This window comes from Callospermophilus lateralis, chromosome 8 (genome assembly GCF_048772815.1).
Source record: "Callospermophilus lateralis isolate mCalLat2 chromosome 8, mCalLat2.hap1, whole genome shotgun sequence".
Taxonomy (NCBI): domain Eukaryota; kingdom Metazoa; phylum Chordata; class Mammalia; order Rodentia; family Sciuridae; genus Callospermophilus; species Callospermophilus lateralis.
Genome location: NC_135312.1, coordinates 36985412 through 37004567, shown reverse-complemented (window position 1 = coordinate 37004567; position 19156 = coordinate 36985412). Strand labels below are relative to the sequence as shown.

At 36.1% G+C, this 19156-nt stretch overlaps 1 protein-coding gene across 1 annotated transcript in view; it reads right to left on the bottom strand.

The window, feature by feature from the left end:
- Positions 1-19156, bottom strand: part of Atp10d (ATPase phospholipid transporting 10D (putative)) — a 105100-nt gene that overhangs the window by 70838 nt on the left and 15106 nt on the right. Inside the window, exons 2-3 of the mRNA XM_076864614.2 lie at positions 3548-3874; positions 1457-1651 (exon numbers count right to left, since the gene is read on the bottom strand). Of these exons, the coding sequence (XP_076720729.2) occupies positions 1457-1651; positions 3548-3837 (485 nt within the window). The 5' untranslated portion in view covers positions 3838-3874. The remainder of the gene's footprint in view (positions 1-1456; positions 1652-3547; positions 3875-19156) is intronic.

Here is a 19156-nt window from a genome sequence, read left to right as displayed (position 1 = left end):
ATTTAAAAAATCAGCAATTATTTATATGTAAGAATATATATATAAATAGATAAGTATTCTTTTCATTTGACAAATTTGGTTTTAGCTGGATAATCTTATAATTTGTCAAAATGTGGATTTTGTTCCCTATAAAATCATTTCATCTCTTTATCCCTGGAATTTTTATAAGTAATCAAATATTAATGAATGATTCATAGAACTATTGTAAATGTTCTATGATTTTAAAATGCAAATTACAAACTTACATTATACTACTATTCCATTGTTTAACAGAATACATCAGATTTTTTTTCTTTTTTTGGTGGGGGGCAGAGACCAGGGATTGAACTCAGAGGCACACAATCACTTAGCCACATCCCAGCCCTATTTTTTCTTTTCTTTTCTTTTTTTTTTGTATTTCATTTAGAGACAAGGTCTCACTGAGTTGCTTAATGCCTCGAAGTTGCTGAGGCTAGCTTTGAACTCGCAATCCTCCTGTCTCAGACTCCCAAGCTACTGAGATTACAGGCGTGCGCTGTTGCTCCTGGCCTGGTTCTCTTTTAATTAAACACAAGTGTAAGAAAAATGTAGAACTAAATTTTCATTATTCCCATAATCTCATATCATCTTTTAAAGAAATGTTCCTTTTCTTGTTTTCTTGATAGATCTTTAAAACAAATGTTGTGAAAACCACTGAAGTCTAATAATAAACAATATTGAGAATTCTGCAAGTTTCAGCTTAAATATCACTTCTTCAACAAGCCTTCCCTAGCCTACTCCTCTCTGGCTCCTATAAGGTTGCAGACAAGACACCCATGTCTTTATTGTTCCCTAAAAATTGACTTATAATCTAAAAATAAAAACTCAGGAGCTGCATATAAGATACCTCATGGTACCAAACTCACCTCAGCTGAGTTTAATTACACAGAGTTTCTACTTATTTTACAAATATTGAAAATGCAAGTCTCTAATAATATCCATGCTCCTGAATGGACTTCCTCCTGTGGATGCTGCTGCTACTGTGATGGGCTGCCTCCACTCTGTGAATAAAAAGGAACACTTTTCTTCATTTCTCCAAAATTCCTAGCTCCTCTCTTCTCTTCACATCCCAACCTATTTTTCATATCCATTCAAGTTTACTCTTATTTTTCATAATTCATTTTATTTCTGATCCTAAATTATGACATCTAATGCTAAAAACAATTTGCTTGCTCTCCTTCTTATGGATTGAGGTCTCTTTCAATTCCACTGCGCACAAGTTATAGAAGTCCTGGATCTACAAAGGCTATTGTTTTCCTTCCAACACCTGACTTAAAGTTCACTGTAGGATCTTAAGAAATATTCATAGAGAACAATAACAACCACACAGGGAAAAAAAAAAAGGTCCTGGTCACGCCTAGGAGGGAAAAAACCAACACATTTCTAAATGATATAAAGATGTACATATATTCTTCAGTGAAGCTCTAGTTACACTTACCTACTGTAAACTTTAGTGACTAAATTGTTGATCTGTTTGTCGATTTTGTATTTTCGGTAATCTTCCAAGCCATCCTTAATTGCGATAATTGTAAGGACCACCACCAGAGGCAGCATGGTAATTTCCTTTTGGAAGGCTTCTACCAAAGGCACCCAGTTCAGGACGACTAAGAACAGGAAGTACAAATTGGCAGCCCTGCAACCCAAATATGCAGAGGAAGGTGTCAAGGAAGTACTATTTTCTCTATTTTAAAAGTTAAATATAGAAGAAATTCAGAGTCAGCATGTTTTTAACTCTTTAGCCTTTTGTATAACCAAATAGATTCAAACTAGGGCCCAAATAAGTGGGAAAACCTGAGGGTGTTTGTTTGGTTTTTGTCTTCTCTTTGAGGGTAACCCTTCTATTTCTTTGTAAGCTATTCAAAACCTAATTATTCAGAAACTTCTTTGCTTTCTCTGTTTTATATTTAAATATTCCTCTACTAGTTCCTTATTTTAAGTTTAAAAGAAAACCAAAATCTCAATCTTGCATAGCCCCTTGAATTTTTATCACATATTTTCCCATTGACCATGAAATGACTCAAAAGAATACTCTACTCATATTTTTTCTTTTTCTTCTGTGACTTTGATTATTTGTAAGTGGACCATATCCAGATCTACAAGGAACTTTTCAAATTTCTGATTTGTTTTCAATTAAACACACTAGATTACAAACTCCATAGAAGACATAAATACCCATAATACTTAAAGCCAGTAATTCAACAAATTCACATCTGCACTTCAAACACAACCACTGTTGAATAAGTGCATATGAAGTATATATAGAATGAAATATGGGAATAAAGTATGTAGAATGAATCATAAATGTTAAGAACCTCTACACTCACAATACCACTTCAAATACATTTACAAAAAAAAAAAAAAAAAATTCCAGCCAAGCTTCTTTTTACAACTGTCTTTCCTTTTTTGGTTAATCTTTCTTGTCATAATAGCTCAATATGTTCCCATCAACTTTTTCCTCCTTTCATGGATTCCTCACATCTAACCCACCATAACTGTAATAGGTTAGAGTAACAGTCCCACATTGTTCTAGGTTCAGGTTGCCATGACAACTCACCTGGCTATATACATCAGCTTCCTAAATGAACTCTCTGCCTAAGTCCCTCCATCTATACATTACACTGAAATACAGGCATGAGAATGTTACTCTGCTCAGAAATGTGCCTGCAGTTTTTGGTCTCACCTCTTTATCCTGACATCAAGGCCCTTCTGGTGGATTAGACTTATCTTTCCAACACTATTTCTTAATGCTCCCCAGAATAGATCCTATGTGTTATCAGAGAAGACCACTCTTAAGGCTAGAATGTCTCACCCACCCTTAGAAGTAGGTCACATGCCACTTTGCCTTCCATTGCTCACACTGGTATTATGATTCTCTGTGAGGTTCCCATTCTACATGATGGCACTGGATAACACTCATCACATTCCCCTATCTTTCTTCATTTGTATATAATTCTTGTGTCCCTGGCTAATCTGAAAACTCCACACGAAAAGGAGCAATGCTTTTACCTGCATTTCCTTAGGTGCGTAAACTCAGAAGCTCTTCTTAAATGCATATTAAACTAAATTATGTCACTGCTTCAGATAGCAACATCGTACACCGCATTTGCTTCAGGACTCTATTTCCCCATGTTGTGAAGTAAGAAAAATGTGAAATGAAAATGGAGTATGGTTTAATGGAAAGAACACTAAAGCAAGGGAGAGAAAATGACAAGGCTGTAGCCGTTGGTCAGCTATTTATCACTGGCAGGACACTGGCTACACCACAAGGAGTTGCCTAATTCTATAATAATTTTAGAATAACAGTGCCTTCTCTGGTAGAGAGAGGCATCTTACCAACTGTAAAGTGCTAGGTGAATGTGAGGGGCCATCATGCCAATAGCAGACTTGAACCCAAATTTCCAAGGAGGATGTCACAAGCCTTAGGCTTAAATAACACACAGTGTGGTGAAAATGAAAATAAAAATGTGTCAACTAAAATGAACAGCATTCTAAGTTTTTTGTTCTTTTTTTCTCAAAAAGAAAACAGTACCTGTGAAACTGTTCAAATAAATTTCTTGGCACAAAATTCAGAAGTGTGTACTTTGTTGTTCGTATTCGATTATTCACGTAGGTTCCAGAGAACTTTTCATACTCATCCTTGAAGGGCCAGAGATGGGGAATAACGACCCGGTGCTTTCCTGCCAGTTTGGGGGTCTGGGAGGACTTGGACCCACAAACAAGTAGCGAGGAATAGTTGTACGACCTCTCGTCATCATCCCTGTTTCGGTGACCCATCAGTTGCTGCCAGTGATATCTGGCCCATTGGAAAACCTCAGTCATGTCCAGGATGCAGTGAGATCCAGGTTGGGTAGGTGATCTGGCAAAAAGCAAACAAAACACACATCCAATAAGCTTCTGGGAAGTCTTTTTTTGAGGGGTGTAACCAGGGCTTGAACTCAGGAAGACTTGACCACTGAGCCACATCCCCAGCCCTATTTTGTATTTTATTTAAAGACAGGGTCTCACTGAGTTGCTAAGCACCTCACTTGTGCTCAGACTGGCTTTGAATTCTCAATCCTCCTGTCTCAGCTTCCTAAAAACCTGGGATTACAGGCGTGTGCCACCATGCCTGGTTGGAAGTCTTAAAGGAGAGCAAACTTTTAAACTTTTTCTATCCCAAATAAATACATGATCCAATATTTCAACATATAATTGGGAAAATAAACCACATCTTTGGAGCTTTATTTTAAACAAGTCTTTATTTAAAAAAAGCACACACCGTCTGCCTTATAGACCAGATCATCTGATCACCTAAGCAACAAAAGATAGCACCTAAAAGACCATTCTTTATAACTTGAAGCAAACACTTTGGCCTTAATGTGTGCTCATGTTAAGTCTTGACACTTCTTGTCAGTTTTTTCATCTATAAAATGAGAACAATGCCATGTATTCCAGGAAATTGCCACAAGGATTAAAAGAACAATATGTAAATCACCCAGCCTAAAGCCCAATGGCTAGTGAGCAGTCAATACAATCCATTCTGTGTAGATTACCACAATGGTCACAAAGTTTTCCTTTGCACATCCTTTTGTCCATCAGGAGGTGAATTCTTACCCTACCTGTTGAAAATTGTTTCTATCCCCTGGCCATAATCTTTGCTTTGTCTAAAGAAAGACAACACCCAGGCCACAAGCAGGGGCTTGAAAGGTGCTTGCTTAACAGGACTTGCTCTCTCTCACTGCTCTTGGGAACCCTTTTGCCACTTCCATGAGCCTGGCCTGCCTGGACTAGTCTGCTGGAGAAGAACACACAGCTCGTTTACCACCTTTACTCCTGCTGATATGTGGGTGAGCCACTGGCTTCCAGCAGACCACCAGCACATGAATGTGTCCAGCTGACACACTGGGAACACAGATGAGCTGTTCCAGCTGAGCTCAGCCTAAACTGCCAATCCACCAAATCTTGAGTCACTAAATGCTATATCACCCAAACTGGGGATGGTGTATTATAAAACAAAATCTAACTGATCCATAGTCCCTTCCTTATTTTCAAGTTTTCCTTATTTTCCAGGAAATTCAGCGCCATCTAGAAGCTCTTTAGCCAGAAAAAAAAAAAAAAAAAAAGTGAGGGGAGGCTAACATTTATGAACATAGGACACTATATTCCAAGCACTTTACAAAGTCCTTTACATATATTATCTTACCTAATATTTGGGCCAATCCTGTGACACAGGTAGCTAAGGTTGATTCAACCACATCTTTCTGACTCAAAAGTTTTGACCATTAATGTGTTTCATTCATCTGTGTATCTAGAGTGTCTGGCACTTAGCACACGTCCCTAAAAGTTCATCCAGCAGATAATGAGCACATCATAAAAGTATGTGCAGGGCAGGGTCCGGGGCCTTGGTTTCCATCTTTGCTTTATCAATGCCATTGCATTTACTTATCTTGGATTGAAATTCATCTCTGGAGATTCTTATCTAGTAAATCTGTGGGTATGTCCTGAGCATTTGAATTAACAAAACTTTACAGGTGGGAATCTGATTTAGGTGTCCACAGACTTCACCTAGAGAAAATCTAGGCTATGTGCTTCATGCCACACTACATTAGGAATACAGAGATGATTAAGACTTAGCTCCCATTCTCCAGCAGCCCAGGGTCTAGGTGAGGTGATGGCCTGGAAATATCAAAATGCAATCCCAGGTGCAAAACAGAACTGAAGGCACTGAAGTAGTTTGGGAAAATTATTTAAACCTGCTTCCTTCATAAGCTTCATTCTAAGTTTATAACCTAAGTATTCTTTTCCCTAAAGTTTTATACCAACCAGGAATTTAATAGTTTCCCCCATAGGGCATTGAAATTACATCCAGCTTTCATGGATCTGATACACTAAATCATTACCTAGCAGCAACGGAAGATTTAATCCAAGTATTCCAGTGATTCTCGTGAATCAATATTTTTTAAATCCATTCTTGTTAGTATAACTTTTTATTATACATTGGGCCTTAAGCAATCTAAGAGATTACAGTTATCTTTATCCTTGCATTTACAGAAAGAAAAACTGAATCATAACCTTTCAAACATCCATCAGATCTTTAAAAACTGCATGAATTGGAAGCAAAATAATAAAAATAAATAAGAATAGAAAGTCATTTTTAATGGCAGAAGACAACAGTCTCTGAGTGCTTGTAATTGTATCTGAATATTTAACCCACGATATGTGCCCCTGCTAGAAAGTTAGTCTTAGCTAGCTTGTATCATCAAATCAGTCTTAGCAATCTTAAACAAATGATAGGACCAAGAAGAAAAAGTTCTATCCCCATCATATCTCTGTCCTTTGGCGTTTATTCTCAAAAATACTTTTACAAAGAGAACTAAATCAATGACCACTGACTCGCCAAATTAATGCTCACTATCTTTTCATTATAATTTGTAAAATGCTGATTGACCTCTGAAATATATTTGAAAAACCTGTTTTCCACTTCAGTATATAAAAATAGTGTAGTCCTTTGGCTATAACTTGTAATGACAACTTGAGTTATTACAGTAGTTCAGAACATATCCAAAAATCCCCTCTGGCATAGAGATATAAGATAATGTCATTAAATTAATCAACATGTAGCAGAGGAAAGTAGTTGATATAAATACTAAGTGCTTTTCATGCATTTCACACCATACTCACTAGGTGATCATTAGGACAAAAGTTACGATTTTTACAAGATTGAGGTTAGCATAATTTGCTATTATTTCTGGAAACTTTAGAGGACAGTTTTCATTTGAAAGTAAATTCTTATTAAGACACAAGGATATGTATCCCTCTAGTGTCCACGGTCTCATACAACAATCTAAATTCTACTTGGTTCTGTAGAGTTCAGAACATGATTTTTTGAGACTGCAAACATAAGATTAATTAAATATGGGAAGAGTTAACTTCTGGTAATTCCTGGTGTGTATGACTAATAACCTCACCCTTACAAAATTACTGACTCACAGAGCCAATTAGCTTCTCATTCCACAGACCCAGGCAAGAACCACGTTTTTCCTTAAGTCATTTGATTTCCAAGAAATAATTTCATGATGCCTGAAAAACATTTAATTGCTGAACTATTTCTAGGTCTGCTTTCCTCTGAGCCTTTTCAATGTCCTTAAAATTAGGTGACCTTTCCTTCCTCCTTTTCATTCTCAAGGAAGTTTAGAGGAAACAGAATTGGGGCTGGCTCACTCTCCCACCCCCAGCATCTCGGTATCTCCCTCAGCTGCCAATAGTCCTTTTCCTACCCTCCACAGCTGGCCCAACAGCTCAGCCTCTTGTAAGAACTCTTTCCCATCAGCACTGCTGCTCATTCTTGAAAACTGATAATTGGATCAGAGGATGAATTGAAGCAAAACAGAGAATCTGCGCTTTCATGGGACTGGAAAGAAAAAATCTGGTTTGAAGGTAATTAACAAATAATGAGAGTCTTCCCAAATTTCCAGTTTAATTAAATCCTTTTATATTGGGCAGAAATACAAGGGTCCATAGCTACCCTAAATCAGTGGCTTTCAACCTATATTACATACATACTTGTAACTAAAACAAAGATTCTGCAAAATAGTTCTGACCCTTACCATTTGCCATGCATACAAATATTTTCTGTTCTTTCTGTCCCGTATTCATAAGATACCTGGAATTGGTTTCAAGGTCCACTAACATTTTTCTCTATATACTTTGTATGCCACTAATTGCATCTGGTACCTCATTGAAGTGAAAGTGTACTAGGAAGTGGAAAGATGCATGTTTCCAGCCCCAACAGGTGCAGAAAACAGACACTTATGGTCAAAAGGCACCAAAAGACACCACCAAGCCTCCCAGATACAATCGAGGCCTGTACCTTTCCCACCAGAGCCTGGAACACGTGGTCTTTTCTTCTTTCTCCATCTAACCAGCAAAGTTAAAAGTATGCCAGTACTGAGAAAAGAATCTCTTATTAATATTGTTTCATGTAAATATTCAGGAAAGTTTCTCTAAGAAAAAGAAAAGCAAACCAGAGTAAGATATACCTCCTTAAGAATCATTAAGACTCATGTTATTTTAAAGTTTAGACTTGGGAAATTATGTAATCTAGAGTGCACAAATATGTAATTCTATACAATGATGTATTTGGTCAGGGTGTTGGTAAAGATGTTGTTTTAATTTTTTTTAAGTATAGAGAGAACCAACATTTTAAAATGGACATAAACTCACATAAAATACTGACAATTAGCTTCTTTTAAAAGAAAAAATCAACAAAATACTGGGCACAATTGACATGGTAACAAATGACAGAGACTCTTTCCTATGACCTCTGATTGTAATTCTAAATTTCATAGTTATGCATTTTAATTGAGGGAATGAGTACTTTACTTTTTTTTTTTTTTTTTTAGGTTGTAGATGGACACAAAACCTTTCTTTTGCTTATTTATTTATTTATTTTTGCTTTTCATTCATCTTTTTTTATATATATTTTAATTGATTTTTTTGAGAGGGGGAGAGAGAGAGAGAGAGAGAGAGAGAGAGAGAATTTTTTTTTAATATTTATTTTTTAGTTCTCGGCAGACACAACATCTCCATCTGCACGTGGTGCTGAGGATCGAACCCGGGCCGCATGCACGCCAGGCGAGCGCGCCACCACTTGAGCCACATCCCCAGCCCTTAATTGATTATTTTAAAAAATAAATGACAGTGGAATGTATTACAATTCTTATTACATGTATACAGCACAGTTTTTTCCTATCTCTGGTTGTATATAAAGTATGTTGACACCAATTCCTGTCTTCATACATGTTCTTTGGATGATGATAAGGCTGTACTGTTGAGCCACAACCCCAGCCCCTATTTTACTCATTTTTAAAAACTTTTTATTTTGGCCGGTGCAGTGGCACATACCTGTAATCTCAGCGGTTCAAGAGGCTGAGGCAGGAGGATCACAAGTTCAAAGCCAGCCTCAGCAACTTAGCAAGGCCCTGTCTCTAAATAAAATACAAAACAGGGTAGGGATATGGCACCAAGCATCCCTGGGTTCAATCCCTGGTACCAAAACAAAAAAAAATTGATTTTGATTGACATATAATTATTATACATACTTAAGGGGTACAATATGATGTTTTGATACAGGTATATTAATCAAGTCAGGCTAATTAGCATGTCTTTCACTTTATACATTTATGATTTCTTTGTGGTGAGAATATTCAAAATCCCTTCTTTTGGCTATTCTGAAATATTCAATACAAAATTGTTAAGCATAGTCACTCTTCTGAGCAAAAGGACATCAGAACTCATTCCACCCTCTCTACCTGTAACTTTGTTATCTATTTAACCACTCTCTCCCTGCACCCTCCTCTCCCACTTTAGCCAGACTGGGGTAACTGCTCTTCTACTCTCTTCTATGAAATCAGCTTCTTTATATTCCACACATGCATGAGATCAGGCTCACCCCATTTGGACACATCAAATTCCTCCTGTTCTATAGATCCAGGCTCAAATATTAGCTGTACCACTTGTTAGTTATAATTACTAACTAGCTATGAATGATATAATTAGCCTCTGAACTTCATCTACTGAGGAATAAAATGAGACCATACTTGGAGACAGAACACACTGGAGGTGAACAATGTTCCTTCTATTCTTTGCTCACCTCCTCAGCATTTCTCAAGTCATAGATAAGTAGAGTGGAGTCCTATACATTGGACTGAAGTACAAACTTTAAAAATTTTGCTTTCAATTTAAATGCAGTTGTTCAAGTCTAAGTAAACACTCAGTTTAATGTACCTGTTAATACCTGAGAAGTAACTACCATTAGGTAGAAAAATAATCACAAAAGACAGCAAAGACATGACATGACCTTTGTACCCAGTCTCATCCTCCACCATTCTCTCCAAAACTCATTCCAACTATGTTCATGAACAAACATATTCATTCCATTCATTCTGTTTCCCAAGTTCCCTTCATTAAAAATTCCCTTGGGGCCCCTGTGAATCATAGTATCTCAGGCCTTTTCCCTAGGGATTCTGATTCACAGGATCTAGAGCAGGACCCAAGAACATGTAATTTAATTAGTACCCCAATGTCTTATCAGGGATGTTGCAAGCACAGTCTGTAATTCTTCAAATGCTACTGTCTCTTTCCAGAAGGCTGGTCAACCATATCCACTTGGCACATTAGCCTCAGTTCATCTTCTAGACTATTTTTAGTTTAACCTTGAAGTAAGGGAAACTGGGAAGGGTCCACACAGGAGACACCATGGGGTATTCTCTGCTCTGCCTCATTACAACCCTGAGCATGGCTCAGCCACTGCCCTAGGCACACTGTCACAGGTAGTTTTGTTCTTCAAAGTCAGGAAACAGGCAATTCCTCTACATGTATCTATTACTTGGTCAAAATTAGATGATCAACAAATGTCTGTTGATCATTGAATTTTTATAGAAAAGGGGTAATGTGGGAAAAGGAAATAAAAACACCCCAGTTTTTCTTTCATGCCTGGCTTTCATTCTCTTAGAAATAGGAATACAGGATCTAAATATGAGAAGTAATAATCACTTTGGACTTATGATTGCATCATTCTGCAATTATTAAAAAAAAGGAACTTTCTTCTCCTGGCCTGAAAGATTATTTAAGAACAGCACTGTTTTCTCTGCTAGTGGATTTATAAGATCAGTAAGCTGTGTAGTAGAGATTAAGAACCAGGGCACTGGGGCCAGATGCCAATGTCAATTCCTGGCACCTCCATTTACTAGCTAACCTTGCTCAAAGGCTTGTTGTAAAGACCAAGTGAATTAATATACCTAAATCCCTTAGAACAATGTGCAATCCATAATGAGTGCTAAGTAAAAGTTAAGTACTATCGAAATCATCTGAAAAATGTTCTCTCAGCTGCAATATTTATTTATAAGTATTAACTGAGAATTTGTGCATACTTGATACAACTATACTCAAATACTAAACTATGTTTAATTTCTTAGACTCTAACTCACATTCAACCACCTAGGCAAACTCATGTTGTAGGTAACTGCTCTTCAGTGAACTGGAGAGGCTTCCAGGGACCCAACTAGCTAAGCACAGAATGCCCTTCTCTTCTCTGTCAGCTGTTCCCAGGAGCACATCTAGCAACCTGGAATAAAAAAGCTCTAAAGAACAACTTAATGTGAAGCCCTTTTAAGATTTATTTTTCAAGAACATAATTCATAATTCTAAAATTTAGACAAAGTCCTTAAAAGCTGACTTGTTACCATTTTCTGCTAATAAACCAAATGAGCCCATGCTTTATTGACCATCAGGTCAATAAAACTCTGCCACTGATAGAGTTTTGCCTTGAGAATTAATAGAAGCAGGTTTCAAAGTCATACAGAGAACCAATGACTAAAATGCAGTGATGACTACTTAAAACTACTGAAAACAAAGCTACCTTTTAATTATTACCCAATTTCATTTTTAGGTTGAAAACAAATCATATGCAAATTTGGATTACCAATAAACTTGCTGCTGATTAATGATGGGAAAACACCATTAAAGATTAACTGTTCAAAAAGATCCACGTGCTCCTGGGCTGAGTTTGGTAACTTGAAGTTCAACATAACCCAGAAATGCAGAATCAGAATGCCTTTTATTGGATATCTTGCTTTAGTTTGTTGATGTTAGCATTTTATTACCATGACATTATATAGAATTTAAATAACTACTGATATCTCATAGTTGCTAAAGACCAAGATACTCAATAAATGCGAGAGAGAGAGAGAGAGTAGGTATGTGATTAATAAAAATCAAATGTTATGTACATCCAATTTACAATACAGTTTCACAGCAAGGCAACAATAAGGTAGAAAAAAATATCTCATTGAAAGCAATAATTTATCACCAACATACAAATACCTATATGTACTACTAAAATATAAATTTGCAAACTTGTTTATAATTGTCACAAAAATTTTAGATCAATTTCTCTTATGAATATTGACTCAAAAACAAAATTTAGCAAATTAAATACAACTCAAAAAACAGATGCTGGTGATACTTATGAATTGGGGGCGGGGGGGGGCGGCTTCCAATGGAGACCTCATTCCTACTGCTAAAGGGTACTGAATTAAGCCAACAACCTGAAAGAGACTGAAAGTGGATTCTTCCTACAGCCTCTTGATGAGAAAATTTAAGTCTTTGAGAACCTGAGCAAAAGAACTCAGTCACACTGTGACCAGACTTCTGACCACAGAACTTGCACCAATCAGTAAGGCTACTGAACTTGTGGTAATTTGTTATACAGCAATAGAAACTGATACTGAAGGTTCAGAGGTAGATCTACATATAAATGGAAATACAATATATGGCAAAAGTGAGATTTCAATTCAAAAGGGAAAATGGTAATTTGTTTAATTAACAATTGATATAGTCATTTACCTTGAAAGTAAGAAAACTAAATTTCTATTTTATAGCACATTTAATAAACTCCAGAGAAATTAACAACTTAAATGTAAAAATTATAGTAAAATTACTAGAAGAAATTTTATAATGATATTTTTATTATTGTTAGCTGGGCCAAACTTATTTTAAGAGGAAATTTATAAAGGACATATAATTTAGCTCTCAATCATATATCTATCTTTCTATCACAGCAAAAGTCATAATAATCAAGAGACAATGGCAGCACATAATAAATAGCAAAGTTTTAATATTCCTTATATATAAAGTATTCAAAGTTAAACGAAAAATAAAGAACCCAATAAACTGGAGCAGAGAATATGAATAAGTAATTTTCAAAAGAGGAAATCCACAGAGCAAATGAATTTAAAGACATTGAATCTCACTCGTTAACTAGAAGGTTGCAAATTAAAATTATCAAGAAGGTGCTGCTTCCTGGGGGCTGTGCTCTGATACAGGGTCTTGCTCCACACTCTGGGAACCTGGTTTTAACAGTTACTCTGCTGCATGTTTGAAGGTTGCATTTATCTTTCTGACTCACCATTCCTTTTTTTTAAGGCTAAAGGAACTATTAAGTGACTACATTGGTTTTACTGAGTCTGGCTGTTGACACTTTCCTAGTTAACCCATAGCTGCCCAGGCCAATCAGTATCTGTTAATATTTAAAAGAATTTCTATGGGACAGACATCCATTTGCAATATCACTTTATAGTGGAACTATATATTTTTCCCACTTTAAAATTGTTAGTCCACTTCCAAAAGCACTGATTTAAAACTGGAACCTAATTCCAAAGGATATCTCCACAACTGAGCAAGAAGCCCGACCCCAGTGCTAATTTCTCTTATGGTCTAGACAGCCATTAAACAGTGATCTGTCAGCCTTGGGCTCCTAACCCCCATATGCACCAGTCTCCTAGATACCTAGCAATGCCTATGCAAAAAGCTGACCTTGCTGCTTGAGGTGTTGCACTATCATCCCTGCTACTTGAGAGAGTGAGGCAGAAAATCAAAAGCTCAAGGCAAGCCTTGGCAACTTAGTGAGACCCTGTCTCACAATTTAAAAAAGGCCTGGGTGTGCAGCTCAAATAGAGCACTCCTGGGTTCAATCACCAGTACTGCCCCCCCCAAAAAAAACACTAGTCAAAAGCCTTACAGGACTAAGGGTTTAAATCTGCCAGTAATGGGAATGGAAAAAACAAGCAATAATACAAATCATAACAAATAGCCATATCACTTCCTCACCCCCAATCCCATTCTACTCATGTGGCCAAGACAAAAAAAGAAAAGAGAGAGAGAGAGAGAGAGAGAACAAGGTCAAAGGATCAGGGAAACCAAGCAATCACCAGCAAGATGTACTGACTGCTTGTATTTACATTGTTTTTAATGGAACAAAAGGAATGAAACTGATCTATTTTAAAAATGCAAGCTGTTTGCCTGATTTTTTAATCTGACATAGTGAAATGCTTCAATTCTGTGAAATAAAGTTTCTGAAGATTTTGAAAAAAAAAAAAAAAGAAGGTGCTGCTTTTATTAATTTGACTAACAAAAATTAAAATGAACAGTTATAGCCAGGGCTGATATAGAGAGAAACAAATCCTCTATCAATAGAAATGTGAATTGCTATGTTTTCCCAAAGAAATTTGATAATATGTAATCAATTGAAAGTACATATAACTATTAACATAATAATTTAACTTTATTTTCTATAAGCTTTGGACATATGTACAATATATGTTGTAGCTTTTCTTTTTTGTAGTATCAACAATGAAACCATGAAAATATTAAAGTCCTTTAATTGGAGAATAGTTGACCATGTTGCATATATCCACATTAGAGAAATATTATACATCTATTAAAGAGGGCATATCGCCATCCACTGACCTAAACTGATAACTGTTAGAAATCATAAGTTAAAAAGTAAATAACAGAGAGTTTTAAATAGAATGAGTTAATTTTCATGACACTGAATGACAAAATGACCAAAATGACTGATCTGGTTCAAAGACTGTGAGAATGACAACTTGGACAGGTCACAGTTTAAGTCACAACCTAACTAGGGAATAAAATTTGCCAAGATAGAAACAAGACCTATGATTCTCATGAGTGAATGTTGATCTCAACATCTCCATCCTGATGGAAATCAAAACATTTAGTAATTTTGTCAGTTGTGAGAAATGTCCTCATTCCTGCCAGGTCAAAATAGCCCTGGGACATGGGCCTCTTCTTTGGCTGGAAAAGGGAACACATTGGCACCTAAAGGCCAACTGGTTGCCAAAGAATTTCTCATTGCACTGCACTTTCATATGCTTTATTTTTATTTCTTATTGCCTTGTTGGGTCTAGAACTGGCCTGATCTTAGCTTGCTTCACTCAATAACACAAACTGCCTGGGTGTGTATACATTTCCATACCCTTGGGAGAGCAGGGAGCAGGCAGCTGTAAGAGCACGGGTATGCAACAGGTCACACCAGGCTATGAATATCTGTTACCTCATGGTGAGAATAAAAAAGTAATAAAAGCAAATCGTTAGCTTTTCTTTCCTTTGGCACAATGAACATGTGTTAATTTGTCATTCTTAATAACTAAGTTAAGGGGCCAGGTAGAGTGCATGCCTCACATGCACAAAGCCCTGAGTTCAATCCCCAGCACTGCAAAAAAAAAAAAAAAAAAAAAAAAAAAAAAAAAAAAACTAAGTTAAAAGTTTTTTTTTTTTTGAAGGAAGAAGTTATAATTAATAGCTATGAAATAATCAACAGCTGCCCTAAAGTAGGTCTGCATGATGCTGGATATTAATTTTTCACCCAATATTCTATTCACTCATTTATAGATGCTGAGAAAGCTATAATTAAAATTCTACAATCTATAACCTACCAATTTTAGGCATAAAATCAGTTAAGCATTGCTTAGTAAACAAGTACCAATGCTTCTACAATGATCAGTGTTTACAAAACTTTCTACATGTCATCTAATTTCATCTTTACAATTTGGTGTAACATTTGATTTCCATTTTTTTCAAAGGAAGAAACAAAAGGTCCAAAAGGTTTTATAACTTTCTCAAAGCATACAATTGATTCCAAATTATATCTTTATAAAATATATATATATATATAATACAATGCTAACTAAACATAAAATTTAATAGAACCAAATATCATTCAAGACTAGATTATTTTTAATTATAGTACATATTTTCTAGAAGATATTAAGAATAAAATCACTCACTAGTAAAATGTACCCAAAATATAGTACAATATCAGTTCCTTACAGTACATAAATCGCTTCAAAGAAGACTTATTTCTCAAACACTGTTTCCCTTATGAATGCTTAATGAGAACTTCGAAGCAGGGAAGATTACCAAAGGTAAATACAGCATAATGAATTCTCTTAGGCCCAGTTAGCATTTAAAAATTTCTGAGGTCATCACCAGCCAACAAACAACTTAAAATATACACATGAGTTTACTTATCTAAGTCAAAAACATTCATATGTACAGTTGTTTCAAGATGTTCTATTTTGTGTCTTTCAGACTTAACTTGCATCAGAATCTCTGGAACCTTACCCCTTCAGTTTCTGATTCAGCAGGTGAGGGACGAAGCTCAAGAACCCACCTATTTAACATGTTTTCAGGCAGTGCTGATGCTTTTGGTCCTGGGAGCACATTTTGATAAACATGTCTCTAGGAAAAATAGCTTTATTTCAAAACATAAAGTTGTATTTAGAGTGAACAGTTTATCAGATATTACTCATATTGTTGGGAAGCCTAACTCTTTTGAATATATAAATAAAGGCTATGACCAACAGCTTAACAGCTGATACAAGCAGACCATCATGTCCAAGGTTGGAATAAACTACAAGGGAAAGTCCAGTTTGAAATCATTTTGTAGATTTAATACAGGTACAAGTCTCAACCAACATTCACAAAATCTCAGCAAAGAAAAACAAAATCCTGACCTAGACAAACTTATTACCTTCTCAACCAACATGAAAGAACACTGACAAAATTTCATTTCTTATATGCTCAAAACCTTGGGAGACAGAGAAGTTACTTATCAAGGTCAATAAGAAGTATAGAGAAATTCATAGCAACTCATTTCTGAGTACAGGATAGAAATTCTTTCATAGCAAATTCGTGATATGAAAGTCTCCTTGACTGACCATCAGAGATGAGCCTTGATAAAACTTGGATTTTCTCTGATCTTGTCATCAGTGACTCACTGACCAACATTCTTTTTAAGAGACTTTATTACTTCAGAGAGACTGATTCTTTATCTGACCAGCAAGGACGATGTCTCACTGATGGTTTGATAGCTTCGTTGGTTTCTTTTCTATGTCAGGTGCTAACGTAGCTTATTTGGATGGCTCCTCTAATAAGGAATATCCTGTTAGCTACAAAAGATTTTTTCTTCACCTCACATAAGCTTTGGAAAATAAGATGTTTAAACAGTATATGTGATGTACTTACTATGGGTTTTGGTGATGACAAGGGCCAGTTTATTTTATGGGAAACCACGGGTCTTGAATAATCAAGTTGTATGTTCCTCAGTATTCTCCATTGGGTGGGATGAATCAAATTTGCAAATAAAGTCACCCTGGAGTTCTGAGTGCTATTTAATATTTTCAGTTAATTGAACTTCTTGGATTAAACACCAATAAGTTTGTATATTTTATATTTTTGATATATTCAAGAGGCTAGGAAAGGGTAATATATTACCCAAAACGTGAATTAAGGTAGTTACTTTGATAACTACTTTAACTGGTGATTGTTATCATGAGAGGAAGTGTTATGTAAGGTTGTAAAAAGCTAAGTCATACTTTTACCACTGATGAAAGATTTGTTATACTTTTGTCATTTTTAAGGGTCCTAACTGGGAAAAGGTCAACTTGATTCAAGCACATTGAACCTATGCATCTTTAGAAAAGAATGCTTAGAGTTGGGTGTGTTGGCACACAATTGTAATCCCAGCAGCTCCAGAGGCTGAGGTAGGAGATCATGAGTTCAAAGCCAGCTTCAGCAACCTAGCGAAGCCCCAAGCAACTCAATGAGACCTTGTCTCTAAATAAAATATTAAAAAGGACTGGAGATGTGGCTCAGTAGTTAAGGGGCCCTGGGTTCAATACCGTGCCAAAAAAGAAAGAATGCTTAGGCCAAGTTCATTTCATTCCTAATCCATTCCACAAACATGAATTGAAAAACTTAACCATTTGCCAGACCCCATAGTTGATGTTCGCTAGATAAAAAGAAAAGATACTTTTCAATATCACAGAACCAGCCTCAGACTGAAGGAAGGAACCCTCCACAGCATGAATGAGATGCTTTATATAATTTATGATGAAGGATCAAATTAGAATTTTCACTTACAACATGTTTATTTTGAGAGAGAGCAGAGGAATCAAATATGACTGTGGCATCTAGATGCATTGTTTTATACTAGGAAAGTTTTCTCTTCTTACTATTTCCATACATAAATAGCTTATTCAATTCCCCCTCATGTGAGAATAAAGCTTCTATAAAAAATGCATATATAATATAGCTAAATACACTATACATTTCATGATAGATATCATAAATTATATAATATAATAATATTAGATCTATCTATCTATCTATCTATATATATATATATATATATTATATATATAAATACTCCTTAACTTACAGTGGGGTTATGTCTGCATAAACCCATCACAAGTTTAAAACATTGAGGTTGAAAATGAATTTAATACACCTAACGTACTGAAAATCATAGCTTTGTTTAGCCTACCTTAAATGTGCTCAATAAGTTTATACTAGCCTGCAGTTGGACAGGTTCATCTAACTCAAAGCCTATTTTATAATAAAGCGTTGGATATCAGGTTAGTTAGCTTTGCAACACTGACCAAAATACCCAACAAGAACAATGCAGGAGGAGGGAAAAGTTGATTTTGGCTCACAGTGACAGACAGTGACAGTCCACTGTTCTGAGCCTAAGGTGAGGCAGAACATCATGGAGAAAGGGCATGACAGAGAAACACTGCTCCATTTCTGGCAATTAGAAAGCAGAGAGAGAGAGAAGCAGGGAGATGCTGAAGGGAAGGCGAACTCTTACAGGACAAGCCCCTAGTGACCTTCCTAATCCAGCCATCCCTGCCTTCTTCAGTTACCACCCAGTCAGCTCACTCAAACTTGGATGGACTCATTAGGTTACACCTCCCACAATCCAGTCATTTCACCTCTGAACAGTCCTCCCATTAAAACACAGGAGCTTTGGGGAGACACCTCATATCTAAACCGTAACAGATACCTTGTGTAATTTATTGAATACCTGCATCCAAGAAAGGCTGACCATCCAGAACACTGTGCAGTATTGGTTGTTAACCTTCATGACTCTGTGGCTGACTTGGAGCCACTGCTCACTACTACTATTCCCTGATAGCCCAGCATCACAAGGGAGGATTATATCACGTATCTATAGCCCAAGAAAAGACTTAAAGTTCAAAATTTGAAGAATAGCACAGTCTCTACTGAATGCTTATTGCTTTTTGCACCACCAAAAAGTAAAAAAAAAAAAAAAAAAAATCATGAAGTTGAACTACTTGAAGTTAGGAACTGTCAGTATATTCACACTTATAAATTATATACAGATTTATGTATACAGTCTTTGGATGGTTTACTCCAATACTGAAAGCATTTAATGTGTCTCTTTCAACATATCTCATATTTTCTTGAAGGAACCACATCTCTAAATGAATCACCT